The sequence below is a fragment of the Olea europaea genome, chromosome 6 (assembly GCF_002742605.1).
Source record: "Olea europaea var. sylvestris chromosome 6, O_europaea_v1, whole genome shotgun sequence".
Taxonomy (NCBI): Eukaryota; Viridiplantae; Streptophyta; class Magnoliopsida; order Lamiales; family Oleaceae; genus Olea; species Olea europaea.
Genome location: NC_036242.1, coordinates 25,686,776 through 25,702,217, shown reverse-complemented (window position 1 = coordinate 25,702,217; position 15,442 = coordinate 25,686,776). Strand labels below are relative to the sequence as shown.

General features: G+C 34.3%; 1 protein-coding gene across 2 annotated transcripts in view; it reads right to left on the bottom strand.

The window, feature by feature from the left end:
- Positions 1-441: 441 nt before the first annotated feature.
- LOC111396256 overlaps positions 442-15,442 on the bottom strand; it is a 20,008-nt gene continuing 5,007 nt past the window's right edge. Inside the window, exons 2-6 of one of the 2 annotated variants that reach the window (XM_023022636.1) lie at positions 7,151-7,212; positions 6,762-6,922; positions 6,341-6,431; positions 1,458-1,551; positions 442-1,381 (exon numbers count right to left, since the gene is read on the bottom strand). In XM_023022636.1, the coding sequence (XP_022878404.1) occupies positions 704-1,381; positions 1,458-1,551; positions 6,341-6,431; positions 6,762-6,807 (909 nt within the window). In that variant the 5' untranslated portion in view covers positions 6,808-6,922; positions 7,151-7,212 and the 3' untranslated portion in view covers positions 442-703. The remainder of the gene's footprint in view (positions 1,382-1,457; positions 1,552-6,340; positions 6,432-6,761; positions 6,923-7,150; positions 7,213-15,442) is intronic. The other variant, XM_023022635.1, reaches the window with a different exon arrangement.

Here is a 15,442-nt window from a genome sequence, read left to right as displayed (position 1 = left end):
TCACATCATATTTGGGGTTTTCACCTATAAAAGCAATATTATACATTAAATTAACTAAAATTGCTCAATTATCAATATTACACAAGTTTAAAAGTCTAGAATATAATTATTAATGTTTAATCTCTATTTTCACATTGTGCACATTTCCATTTCTATTCATACCATGAAAATAATAATAATAATAATAATCTACGGGATATGTAGCACATGGAAATTACGATATAGGATTAAGAAGTAATTTTATGGCTTTGATTATTGTTTTCATCAATGAGGGTAATGAAATGTACTTGTATATATTCTTTCTTTAGACGTCTTATCTTTACTTCCAATGCATATCATTCTTCAAATATTTGTCATGTCATCAAAATCAAATAGCAATTCAAGAAACTGATATACAACGATTGTAGAATGAATGCTAAATTCTAATTGTATCCACAGGTATGAGAATTAAATATGCAACTGTGTAATACTAGCTCTCAAAATCAACAGGCTCTTCAAAAAAAGAGCTTACAAGTTCACACAAACATGCATTTATATGAGAAGTTTCCAAATAACAGCATGCGGTTGCACAAAGGAAACTTCATTTTGTAATGATAACAGTTATTGTTACATAACTACATCAACTTAGTATTGTAAACCATAACATGACTACAAACTTCCAAAACCCATAATATCTATCAGCTAAAAATTAAAGCTGCCCAACCTATATATCTTCTACCTCCTCAAGGGAAGAAAAATGTGCATCGATTTGACATAAGACTTCTTGATCAATGGTCACCAGAGTAACCCCTTTCGATGGAGAATCAACAGATTGCTTTTTGGGGGACAATTTGTTTTCAGGGTTCTGTTCGTTAGATGTCTCAGGATCACTTTGTCCCATCTGATGTTTCTTAGAATGCCAGCTAATCATCTGGGATGCCATCTCCTGACAAGTTTTCAGATCTTCATCACTTTGGGCTTTGTTTAACTTATCGATAAGATCACTTAGAGCTAAAGCCCTCCCTTCCTGAGAAGACTTGATCTTTTTAGACATCCTCCCAACTTCTTCGGGATCACTAATTTCACTAGCATCATCATTTTGCTCAAACTTTCTAAGCTTCTTCAATCCTTGATCAACAATATATTGGATCCTCTTCCTCAAGTTTTCATTTCTTAAAGGATTTGATCTTAGCTTCAACTTCAACCCCTGCACCATCTCAACATTTTCGACAGCAGTTGAACTTACTGACTGCTCATCGTGTGGGGAATTAACAGAGAAAACCTCTTCCAATAAGCATATATTTTGTATGTAGCGGTCAAAGGATTCATGTTCTGCTTCAATGTTCCTTTCTCTGAATTCCTTCAACTTTAAGAACCTCCATTCGTTTGTAACTTGTGCATCCTGACAAATTTTCCAAATAAAGAAACCCATTCTAACCCATATAAAAATAAAGGTAGTAAAAAGGATGAATCTCTACCTTTCTGGTCAATGGCTTCCTAGACCGAAGTGGAGTAAGCAAATTGTTAAATTGCGCGAAGTTGCTGGAAAGTTGGCGAAGTCTGTGGGAGCTCCTGCAATAAAAGGTAACCATAATCAGACAAACCAGAACACCTGAATTTTGAAGAGCTTACTTGCATCACGTTACCAAACTTGAAAAGAGGCAACTCGGAATTAAAAACAGAAAGTCAAATGGACGCCCACAGGAGACACAAGAAGAAATGGTCTCTTTTAGTCCTTATAAGATTAATAATAAGTATAGCAACTTAGAATAGTTACTGATAAACCACCCATCCATTTTGCGTATGAGAGGAATCACAAGAGGAGGTTAGCTGACAAGGATGGTTTGTTATAGCTAATAGGGGCTGTCGGATCTTATGAGGGGTAACCAGTTATGCTGATGTCATGGTTGTTAGGATGGAATAAAAAGAAGAAACAGAGTCTATAAGGGCATTCAGGATGTGGAAAAAATCTCTGAATCTGTTGGGAGAGGGGCAGTTCTCGAGATCTGCCATTGCTATAGTCATTCACATTCATTTCCTTCTATAATTGCTTCAGTTGATGAAATACAGATCTATTTCTCTTTATTTACCTGTTCTCCTTCATCACTTGTTTATTATTTGAGCAGATTCTATCATTTGGTATCAGAGCAGTCGATTTCTGGGTAGGGGATGCCAACAACGAGAATAGATGCTCGAATTGAAACACTCAAGGCTTCAGTGGCCCAGACTCCAACATTCGGTGCATCAGTGCTGGAGTTACAAGAAAATGTGGAACAATTGAGTTCGAAATTGGGGATGGAGCTGGGAAGATGAATGAGAAGCTTGAACTAAGTTTGACGATGGGACGAAGGGAAATGAATGAAGGCATGCAGACAATATAGCAAAGATGATAAAAAGTTTGCCGTTAGATCCACAGCCCATGGCAGGAGAAGGGAGCGAGGTGAGATTGTCGATGCCAGTAGATGAGCAAGCTGAATCAGAAACTATGGTCAGTAATCAGCATGAATAAGTTGAGTGACGTGGAAGAGCTGTAGCTGCTAGGGTGTGTGGAGGACAGCGCTCTGTTGTGGTTTCAATGGGAAGATGGGAGGCTTCCTATGCGAAGCTCGAGGGATCTAAAACAGTGTTTGCAGTTGAGGTTTAGGGATATAGAACAATGTTTGTAGGAGCATTGTAAGCATTTAGGAGAGGTGTTGAGACTCCTGCAGAAGCAGCAGTTGTATGTGAAAAGAAAGAAATGTGTGTGTAGATGTGCTACTTGGGAATATTTAGGGCATATAATAAGTGAGAATGGAGTAGCAGCGGATCCTTAAAAAATTTGTGCAATGCAATCTTGGCGCCTGTTCCTCGAAACATAAAGGAGTTAAGAGGATTCTTGGGATTAACAAGCTATTATCGAAGGTTCATGAAAGGGTATGGAAAAATGGCTGAACCACGGGCAGCTGAAGAAAGAAAGCTTTAATTGGCACTAGGAAGTGAAACTAGCATTATATAATCTGGCGGTCATGACCCAAGTTCCTGTGTTGGCATTACCTGACTTGACTTTGCATTTTGTGGTAGAAATTGATGCATCCGGAATGGGATTAGGGGTTGTTCTATCACAGCAATAGTATATCTTACTTTAGTCAAGGCTTATCTCCCAGGGCTCGGATTAAATCAGTTCACAAGAGAGAGCTCATGGCCATAAAATTCTATCCATTCAGAAGTGGAGACACTAATTTCGGGAGACACTTTATAGAGCGTACATGTCAAAAAACTTAAATTTCTGCTTGAGCAACATCTGGTGTGTTGAACATCAAAAGTGGTGACCTAAGCTACTTGGCTATGATTTTGAGATCCAATATAGACCCGATCTTGAGAACAAGGCAGCAGATGCATTGTCCTGACTCACATTGGCAACAGAATTAGATATCACCTCTGTATCAAAGGTACTCAATCTAGTGGAGTTGCAAGCACGGATAGGGAAAGATGAGGAGTTAGCCAGTATCAGGGATGCCTTAATCAATGACCACTCCATTGATAGCTGGTCCGTTACAGATGGGTGTTTGTTGTATAAACGACGACTAGTTATACCAAAGGGCTCTAATTTGATCCTCAGTCTAGTTCAGGAGTTTCATGGCAGTGCTGTGGGAGGCCATTCAGGTATCTTAAAGACATAAAAGGATGGCCAGAGAGTTGTTTTGTATGGGGATGAAAAAAGATATTCAAACCTTTGTGGAAGCATGTCCAGTTTGCCAGCAGAATAAATATTTGGCACTCTCAGCTGGATTACTTCAACCTTTGCAAAATCCAAAGGCTATTTGGGATGATTTAACGATGGATTTTCTCGAAGAGCTACCAAATTATACCATCCTGGTGGTAGTGGATCGATTAAGCAAGTATGCTCACTTTATGACCTTGAAACATCCATTTACAACTAGGATAGTGGCTGAGTTGTTTATACAGGGAGTTTTGAGACTTAACGGATTTCCTCAATCCCTGCTTTTTCGCCTACAGGATACACTCTTTGCCGTAGTACTGCATACCACCCACAAACTGATGAGCAATCAGAAGTACTAAATCATTGTTTGAAAATTTATCGTGATGCTTTGCTAACGGTCACCCTCATACCTGGTTGGAGAGGATACCTAGGACGGAGTTTTGGTATAACACTCCATTTCATAATTCCACCGAGACAATTCCTTTTAAGGTAGTATATTGGAGGGACCCTGATGAGGACATCCCAGTTTCATTATTTGGACGAGTTTCATTATTTTAGTTGGACTTTTATTTCTTAGTTGGACTTGGGTTATTTTATTTCATGGACTTGTGTAATGGGCTTGGCCCTATCTTTCAGGTTTTTAGGTTTTCAGTATTTTCAATATTTAAACCTATTTTTACATTGTAATTGGAAAATGATGAATTGATTAAATTGCGTTTGGCTGAGCCACGTTTCTTCCCCTCTTCCTTTTTCCCCCTCCCGGTTCCCCTTCTTCTCTTCTCCTCCCTTCTCCTTCTTCTTTCTTTGTTATTCATCCTACATCAGACCCTCATCCGGTTATACATTATGGAACTCAGTAGACACTTGTAACCTATGATGCTAAGACTTGAGTACGAAGTGTGAGTACGAAGTATCAGGTCTTTTATTTCCTAAAATATAAGATACGGGAACATGACGAAAAAGAATTCAAATTTCGGACACAGGTACGTGAGTACGTTTTTCAAACTTCAATTTTTCTTACTAACCTAAAATGTCATTTTAAATAGACCAAAATCAATTGTTCACAAAGAAGAAAATGAATATTGAATAAGGGGTTAAAACTAATAAAATAGAATTTTGGGGTTTAGCTTTCAATTATGGAAAGATAACTAATAAATGTTAGATAAAAAAAAATGAAGGATTTGATTTTAATTTGACATGGTGGAACACTAAATAGCACTACACGGAGCCTACTTTCATTTTATACAAAGAAAACCCTAAACTATCGATACAAAGACGGAAAAAAAAAGGGGAGAAAAAAGCAATGGAAGGGAAAACCTAGTGCTGCTGCCTTCCTCCATCCTCCTGGTCGCAGCGTTAGGTTTACAGATAACAAAAATGGGAAAGAAGAAAAGAGAAAGAAAAAAGAAGCAAAAATGGCGAAGTGTCTGGTTGAAACTTGAAGAATTCGATACATATCTCATACCCATAATTATGTAGTGTCGTGTCAACACGGGTACTTCGTCTATTTCAAAGAGTTCGAGCATCTGTGGTTGAACTTAATCAACAATTGCAGCTTCACAATGAACTGCTCTATGAATAGAAGCAATTGGCGAAGGCACAACCCAAGATGAAGAAATTTGCAAATAATTGAAGGAGAACAGTACAATTTAAGGAAAGGAACTTAGTTTATCTCAAACACCAGTCTTACCAACAGAAATCCTTGGCTAAGCGTGCGAATGAGAAGTTATCCCCAAGGTTCTATGGTCCTTATCCAATTCTCCATAAGATTGGGGGCATAGCCCACAAGCTTCATCTTCCAGACACAGCCAACATCCATCCAGTGCTCCACATCTCACAATTGCAGAAGGTAGTCGGTACTGCTAGGCCCATTCCGCCCCTTCCACCACTTCTCAGTTCAGAATTAGAATAGACTGTGAAACCAGCATGTGTTCTGGGCATCCATCCGAGCAGTGACCCATAAAGTACAGGAAGCACTTATTCAGTGGCACAATCTTCCTTCATTTGAAGCATCATGGGAACCATATGAATTGATTCGGTTTCTAGATTTCCACCTTGGCGACAAGGTGCTTACATTAGCGGGGGTATTGATAAACCACCCATACATTTTACGTATTTGAGGCCTCACAAGAGGAAGCTAGCTGACTAGGATGATTTGTTATAGCTAACACGGGTTGTTGGATCTCATGGGGAGTTAGTTATGATGCTCTCATGGTTGGGAGGAATAAAAAGGCAGAAACAGAGTCGATAAGTGCATTCAGGAGGTGGAAAAAATCTCTGAATCTGGAGAGGGGCAGCTCTCAACACCTGCAGTTACCCTTGTCATTTACATTCATTTCCTTCTATAATTGCCTTGGTTGATGAAATACAGATCCATTTCTCGTTAATCGCTTGTTCTCCTTTATCATCTATGCTTCCTTTTATAGATCAATTGTTGAGCTGAGGATAAAATCATTGTTTCTTTGAGCAGATTTTATCAGTTACATCAAACAATATTGGGATTTATATTAATTTACGTGCAAATAAATGGCTCAAGAGAAGTGACAACCACACAAATTTTTGGTGAACAGTAAAATGCATAACACAAAGAAATGGAAGGTATCAAAAAGAAAATGCCCAACATAGACGGATTATATATGGAATAGAAGGCTTACAACTTACCCCGAATGAGATGCTTCAGTTGATTGCTGGTCAAATATGGGAGAGCTGGAAGGTGGTGACTTGTCTGGAAAAGATGAGTTGCCTTTCAAAACTGCAGTAATCACAGTTATCAGCGGAAATTTGGAATTAAAAGTTGATAATGCTTATACTTCTTGCAAATAGAAAACTAGGCTAGCAATTGACATGTGTTCTTGTATTTGGAGATCATTTTACGGATACCAGCACAAATTGGCTTTGTGGACAATAATGTTTCAAGATATTATTGTATGTTTGCAACCTAAGATTATTATAGGTTTGTAAACACAGCTGTAAGTGCACAACTTCCTGCTTAATTTTGGTCAGTTTCATAAGTCACTAAATTGGCTCCTGAAAATTGCACTTCTCATGGGAATCCAAGCATGAAAGATTACAAGGCACACACCATATCGATAAATGGACTTCCAGCTATATCTGCAGATCAACATCATTTCAAGAGAATATTGTCCTACTTGAGAATTCAGCAATTTGTCTTTCCCCCATATATCCCATCGTAGTATCCATGTTGATAAGACTAACTTATTCCCTAATCTTTTTCTTTAGCCCCTGTATAAAAAAAATTAAAATCTAAATATTAATCTAATTTAAAATCAACAATTAATTTTAACCACATATCTTATAGGACTCACAACTTTTTCAACCCCACATTTCATCAGCTTATATCAAAATTTGCTAAAAATCTTATTTTATTCCCCATCAAACAGGGGTAAATTTGATAACTACTAACTACAAATTGATCATCTTGTTTTACCATTAAAAAGGAAGAAAACATACCATGTATGTGACATGGATTTTGAGCTTTCGCACAGCAATTCTTGCATGACTGGTATGGACACCTGCATATAAGATTGAACTCGTCAAAAGGCAAAACATGCAAAAATATACTTGTTACACTAAGCTTACAATTGGCAAACAATGGATCATAGCAATTAATAGCTGATTTCATGGAGCAAAATGCAGCATCACTCTAAATAGTAGACCTAGATGCCTTCTTTATAATTTTGAAAGTTGAGAGACTAAAGTGAAATAAGTATTAAATTCAATTTTATTTCGGTAGAACGAGAATTAGTATGTCAATATTGGGCTCATTTTGTAGATCTTATTAAAGACGCAATATGGCCTCGTGAAAAAGTTAATTTGGATTCGTTAGGCCCAAGACATTAAATTTAAAAGAATTTATCTTTAATTGGCAATTAATTAAGTTAATTTATGATTTAAGTTTTATGCAATCATGATTCACGTGTAGGATAAATGGTAATCCTATTTTGATAATTGTTAATTACAATCCTATTTTGGTTTTAATCTATGTTAAATCATATATTTGATATATTCCAAACTTCACTTACTCTTATCCAATTAAATTAGGAACTTTAAATTTTATATTATTACCTTCTTTTTTCTTAGCCTTCCACATGTGATGGTTTACTAGAAAATCATTAGCGGAGTACAATCCAAACTCTACTTTTGAAACCATATTTAATTTAAATTAGTTAATGACTTAGCAAGTTGGTAGCCCGTGTGAGTAGATTATTAGGCCCCAATCATTTGATTTTTGGATTTGGATGAAAACTAATTCTAATCCTAGTTTTATTAGATTTTCATTGATTACTAGTTCAGTTCAATTAAATAACTAGAATGCTAATTTCAAAAAGAAATCTCCCCTATTTATACCCCCATGTTGACACCAATTTGCATTCACTAAATATTTTTTTCAAAGCATACCCACAACCATTTATTCACCGAGGCACAGAGTTTGAGAAGAAGATTTGGAAAATGCAATCATATTTTTCTTTCAAAAATTCATTTGATCTATCAAGGAAAGATACATAACGTATAAGTGGTTTGTTTCCTTATACTTTTATGTATTTCAATGATATATGCATTAATTGCCAGTAGACCTTCGAGTCAATTAGAACTGTGGTAGGATGGTCATATGAGCTGCTAGAGGATTGAAAAATATAAGCATTAAGTTTGTCTATCGTTCAATTTATTATATAATTTTAATCGTGCTCAAGGACATGTTTAATTAATAGTTAATTGATTATCTTTCTTTCAAATAGATACAATTTTCAAGTTTTGAGGTAAATTATGGATGCCAATTATTTTTTATAAAGAGATAAATTTTTATTTTTTTCGCATTTAACGAGAAGAAAATTGAATTATTTTAGCAACATTCTGGAGTTTATGAAAGTTGGGGGTGTTACAAAAGGAATCAGCCTCCCTTGCAATGAAACTACCCTATGTTGCTCAGACTCTCCATTTTTGGCCAAGTATCCGTGTCGACACGACACGACACGGATACGGACACGGGATACAGGTCGGATACTCGGCTTTGAATTCGGACACGGCTGGAAATGGAGGAATGAAAATGGCAGCAGCATTTAACCGGTAATTGCAGACAGGCAGACAGGGAAGATGAGGGTTGGAGCTTTGGAGGAGATGAAATTTCTGGTGCATTAATTGCTATTTGATGAGTTAGTCTCTTTCCCCGTAAATTGCACCAGATTTGAAGATTCCTCCTATAATGGGTCAACTCTTGGAATTGCAAAGGACATTTGGAATTGCAAAAGACGTTTTATCTGCCTTCTTGGAATTTCTGGTGCATTAATTGCTATTTGTTGTGTACTTTAATTGAACAATTTTTAAAAAAAAACTGTAGGACGTATTCCCATACCCGTATCCACAATTCGGATCCTTTTTAACCGTATCCCCATATCTTAATTTTAAAAATGAGAAGAATTCGACCCCTAGATATGTACCCGTATCCGACACCCGCACCCGAGTCCGAGCAACGTAGAAACTACCTCTCTCTTCCCCCTTTCTTCCTTCTAATGTTCTTCCTTCTAATGAAACACACCTCCTAAGAAATCTCGAAGCTTAGACCAGGAAAAACATGCAACTGAAGAATATTCGATACAAAAAAAAAGGGGGAAAAGAAAGGCCACTCACAGATTTGCAAAATGAAGGGCTGGCTAAACCATTTTGAAGAAATAAGTGAAAGGCCCAAATAGAAATGAAGAAGCAAAGTGGGATGGGGTGTTAGATGCAGAGGTACTTCAAAAAATCTCTTATGAAGTTGCTTAAGGACTTCATGTTAGAATTCAAAGTGGATCAAATGGTCAATAAGCTTAGTAAAAGTTTGTGGCTGTAACAAACATAAACTTAATGGTATTTGCTTCAAGGTGGGCCTAATAAAAAATTCCAAAGCTATCCTTTTTAAGCACATATTGCACTTCAAATGCAATAGTGTGAGAAAGAAATCATCAAGTTTGAAGAACTGCGAGTTTGATGCCTATCAAAACAAAATCTCTTAAAACATGTGCATGTGTTATGTACTTTATATGAGTAATTATTCATTATTTTCACAGGACAAATAACTCTTTATAAAGGTAGGACACGGACACACCCATTCAAATTCTTTAAAATTATATATTCTACTAATATCTTTACTTTTTAAGCTTTGATTTTTTATTCTAAAGGCAAAAAAATTTTAATTAAAGAAGTAGATATTTATTGCCTCAAGATTACTCTAAGTTGTGCATTTATTACTAGTGCCAACAAAAGAGGATATGCATACCTAGACATAATACAAATTCAACATGAAGTTTATAGAATATTTTAAAATTACACATGCTTTGTTTTCCTTTTGGGAAGAATTTATAAGCAGCTTAATTTGTAAATGGATAGAGATGAGTGGTGCATAAGTGAATAGTACTTGTAAATATAATGAAGATGGAAATGAAGTTTGATCACTTAAAAATGATCTATTAATTTTGACAAATGGAGGCTTAATAGCTAAAAATTTCTCTAAATATATTCCTAAAATTAATAAAACAAGGTATGACATGTCATGGACGTATTCGCAACAATTCAAGTGGCAAAACCAAAATAGGACGAGCAACATGTAAGAGGCATGCCAATAAAGTGCCTAAAACGTGTCAAGCACACAATCCAAACTAGGAGTGTTTGTGCTTCACGAGTTACAACAAATAAGTGCAAGAAGACATTTCGACGGAGATCCTTAGGGATAATCTTGGAAGACTACCAGAAACTAGGCATGCCTTTTAGGCAAAAATAAAAAGAATATTATAATTTATTTGATAGATTTGCTTTATTTTCATTGCATACTTACTAGTTTTAAATTAGGTATATTTTCATTCTATTAGTTTGGTAGCTTTCCTTATAAACTAGAGACTCCAAGTACAAATACACGTAAGATTCTTTTTTGCTGGACAGACTATTGACTTATATTTTCCTCCTCAATTCATCTTGATCTCTTTTTTACGCTCCTCTCTTTTCTTCTCTCTAGCTTCTATCTCTTCTCTAAATTATTGTGTTCACTATACCGCACATCCTCACACTTATCGACTAACATTAGTCAATGGTACACCCATAACCTTAACAAAAGGGTACATCTTTTCCTTTTCATTCTTCATTCGACAGTACTGGAGACTAATATATCTTATGTTTTCACATCCAAATATACTTTTATTGAACACTCGTCAGTTTCATAGTTCACTTCTTGTCCCCCTAATTTAAGAGTTATATATGTCTAATATTAATAAACCTAAAAACTAATATGTCTTTTATTCTCATATTGCATCAGAACTCATGAAATAAATATAAATATGGCAGTTTTAGAACATGCAGCTAATGTTAAAGTAAGTAAAGTTAATTTTTAATATTTTTTTGTTTCCAAACATGTAGGATACATTACCTTTTTAGCTTTTTAACTTTTAAATAAAGAAGTTACTAATTCCAAGAGTAATTCTTACAAAAAAAGTAACTTGTTCACTAATAAGTAAACTTTATCAGTATAGTCATGCGAAACATGCTCTTACTACCAACTTTGATCTTCTAAAAGAATTATCATTTCAATCATCACAAAAATGAAAACCCTATTCCAAAATGTAAGGACGTAAAAGATCCATATTTTGTGCCAGAAAAAGGCACTCAAAAAGCTTCAGATCCAGAATATAATTTAGATATTCCAAAAATAAGGAGCTTCTTGCATTCTACTATTGGACTCGAGAAATTCATATCCGTAATGTCTTCTTGTTAAAAGAAAAGATCTTTGCACTAATATTTATGTCACACAGGAGTTCAATTCACCACTATTTTAGAAATAAAATGTAATTGGCTCCTAGTGATAAATTAAAATCACTTCTAAACCCTTCATAGTTGGAATACGAGTAAATTTAATGAATGCTCACCCGAGTAAATTTAATGAATGCTCACCCAACTTTGGTTGATATGATTACTTGCCCACCCAAAAACAAAACATAACCCATTGCTTACCCATATATCCAAGTACTTACACGTTGCTCACCCATATATCTAGGTACTTACCCGTTGCTCACCCATCTCATCTCAGTCAACCTAAACTAATGGAATGTGCCACGTGGCGAACAGAAACCCCCACGTGGCACAAATCAGACGTGAAATGAAATCAGGCTGATTTACAATCTCACCGCCTTTATCAGAAAACCTATCTGGAATCCCCGCCTCCGCCTCTTGTACATTTTCCACCGAAATTACCAACCAATGTGCCACCCAGCTATCGCCTCCCATCAGCCTGACTTCCCCACCAGATGCTTCACCATCACCATTAACTTCTTCAGTAGCTCCTCATCCTCCACACTTCACTCCCTTTCCCCACCTTTCTACAAATTTACAGGAGCTGCATTATCATTCTCCTCACTTTTCTCCAAATCCATCAATGAATCAGCAACATTCATTGATTTCCCCAAAGATTCATCAAATTTTATAGCATCTTTTGGCGATCTCTTAAGTATTTTCGTAGGTTCCCAATTGATTTTTTTTAACTTATTTCAACAGGAATTTTAGGCTGAAGATGTAATACCCCAAAAGTTAGTACAATATATTATGAGACAAATGCACGTTTTGAAATTTTAGGATAACATAGCAACTTTACCATTTTCTAGGGACCCTGAGTTAATAATCATAATAATTGAATAATCATATATAAGTTTTGGATATATACATATATATATATATACATATATATATATATATGTATATATATATATATATATATATATATATATGTATATATATATATATGTATATGTATGTATATGTATATCTATATATGTATATAGATATATGTATATGTATATGTATGTATATGTATGTATATATATATCTATATGTATATGTATATGTATATGTATGTATATGTATGTATATGTATGTCTATGTATATGTATGTATATGTATATCTATGTATATGTATGTATATGTATGTATATGTATATGTATGTATATGTATGTATATGTATATGTATGTATATGTATGTATATGTATATGTATGTATATGTATGTATATGTATATGTATGTATATGTATGTATATGTATATGTATGTATATGTATGTATATGTATATGTATGTATATGTATGTATATGTATATGTATGTATATGTATGTATATGTATATGTATGTATATGTATGTATATGTATATGTATGTATATGTATGTATATGTATATGTATGTATATGTATGTATATGTATATGTATGTATATGTATGTATATGTATATGTATGTATATGTATGTATATGTATATGTATATATTTATGTATATGTATGTATATGTATTTACACGAAATTAAATTTTAATATTATTTTGGATATTTATTAAATTATTATTGAATTATCTAATATAAAAGTATAGAATGAATGACAAAATATGATTTTTATATTTCTCAATGAATAAATTACAAGCTTCTCATGTCTAATTTATGGTACAAAAGGAACCAACAAATAAGGCAAGAATAAATTATTCCAAACTAACATAATATACAAAAATATACTCAATCAAATATCCCATAATTTTGGGATTTCTTTAAAAAGTATATATCCAAACTGAATCTTATCATCATGTAGTTATATTTTTTTTAAATTCAAATTTCATGATAAGTTAGTTTGTTAAAACACCAATCTAAATTTGAGTTAAGAGTCCTATTAGAATTCTAATTAGGTAACTATCCTTATCAAATCACACCTATAGATACATCCTTGTTGTGCACTTCCATTCACACAAATTCAAAGAGAAAAATAACATAGGAAGAGAGAAAATAAGTGAAGGAAAAAGAAAGAGAGAGAGAAGCAAAGAAAATAAAAAAGGGGAGAGAAAAGAAAGAAAAATGAAGAAAAGAAAATATTTTTTCGACGCATTCGAGATCCATTTGCAAGAATTTTCAACCCCAAGTAGCTCAAGTACACAAGAAATTTAAAAAATTAGGTATGGATTTCTTTAAATGCCAAGTGATTTTGTGTTTTCACTTTTTAATGTTTTAAGTTAAGTATTCTATGTTCTATTACGTGATCTAAATTAAAGAAGGATCTTGTATATCATAGGGTATTATTATATAGATCTATACAAACCAACCACAGGCTAAATACCCTAAGTGGAGATTGAGAATGGGTATGACCTAAGTGGGAATGAAACAATCAGGTTTTTATCCCACTAGAAAATTATGTTATGTATATACTTTACTTACTTTTTATATTAAATTGTGAAAAAACTGACATGAAATCTATACTGAGTATATTCATATGCTTACTCCATATTCTAAAATTATTTTTACAGATGCTTGATGGATCGGAGTTGGAGGTTGAGAGTGCTGACAGAGTCCGTGCCGTGATTAAGAATTTTCTATTCTTTTAATATTTAGTATTTAATTAGAAAACATGCTTTTTAAATTAGAAAATTTTATTTATTTAATGTTCAAAATAGATGTTGAATTTTTAAAAATAAGTGCTGATTTTATATTACATTAGTGGATTAAATTATTTGATGTTTTTGTGAGACAATAAAATAACTTAATTTGTTCCGCACAATTTTTCAAATTTTTGTATTACAATATGAGTAAATTGACTTTTCCTACGGATAAAGAAATTAATTGAGTAACCTCCGAGACATACGTTTCGGGGCGTTACAGAAAATGGAATGAATTTGATGGGCCCGGTATAAAGGGAATAAAAATCCGTAAGAGAGTGAATTTGATGGGTTCAAAATTGAAGTAAATTAATGCAAGACTGAAAACGAAATTGGAATCTAGGTGATGTAGGATGAATAAGAAAGAAAGAAGAAGGAACGGGGTGGAGAAACAGAGAGAAGGAAGAAGAGGAGAAGAAACTAGAGGAAGAGAGGGGAGGGAGAAAACGGCTGCAAGCCACCAAAAATATTTCAATTCTAATTCATCATCAACTGTCTCAAATGAGAAACAAAACAGAAATAAATAGCAAAACGCAAACCCTAAAGACTTGGGCCAAACCCACTAAACAAGCCCAATAACGAAAACATAAACAATAGTCCAAATAAAATATAACTAATAGTCCAAAGAGAAAATAAATGATAAATGGATGTCCGCATCAACTCTCCCGGGGTGGGAGAAAAACTCGACCCTGTCGAGTAGATAAAGTAGAATGTTGCACTGAATCTGATGCGAAAGGTTCCAAGTCATGCCACGGGGGACGATCTTTCTCGATAACTAAATACCGAAACTCCACAAATGATAACAAGGATAGTTGTAGCTTATCCTCAAGGATATGATCCAACCAAGGAGGACGATCTTTCTTTGTAATCACATACCGATACTGAACTCCCAATAGTAAAAATTCATGCCACTCATCCCCAAAATCTTCCTCATTGGTCAACACAACCTGTTTATCTAAAATAGCATCAATTACATCTTTGTGTGCTGTGACATGTGTTATTGGAGTGAAAATGATAATATCTTTAGGTTGGGGATCCACATAAGGAAGTAGAAAAGGATCATCAAGGAAATTAAAAAGACCTTTATAAGTAACTAAGTTTTCAATATGTAAAGTAGAGAGGTGGCCAAAATGTGATGAAAAATTAATGACATGTGCATATGGACCAACATGCTTTAAAACTTTAAAAGGACCAGCACTACCGGCTTGCAATATAACATAATCCCCAATATGAAATTGAAAATATTGTTTATGCAAATCAATTTGAAATTTATATAATGCATTACTTGCGTGAAGTTGTTTATTGATCTTAATATGCAAGC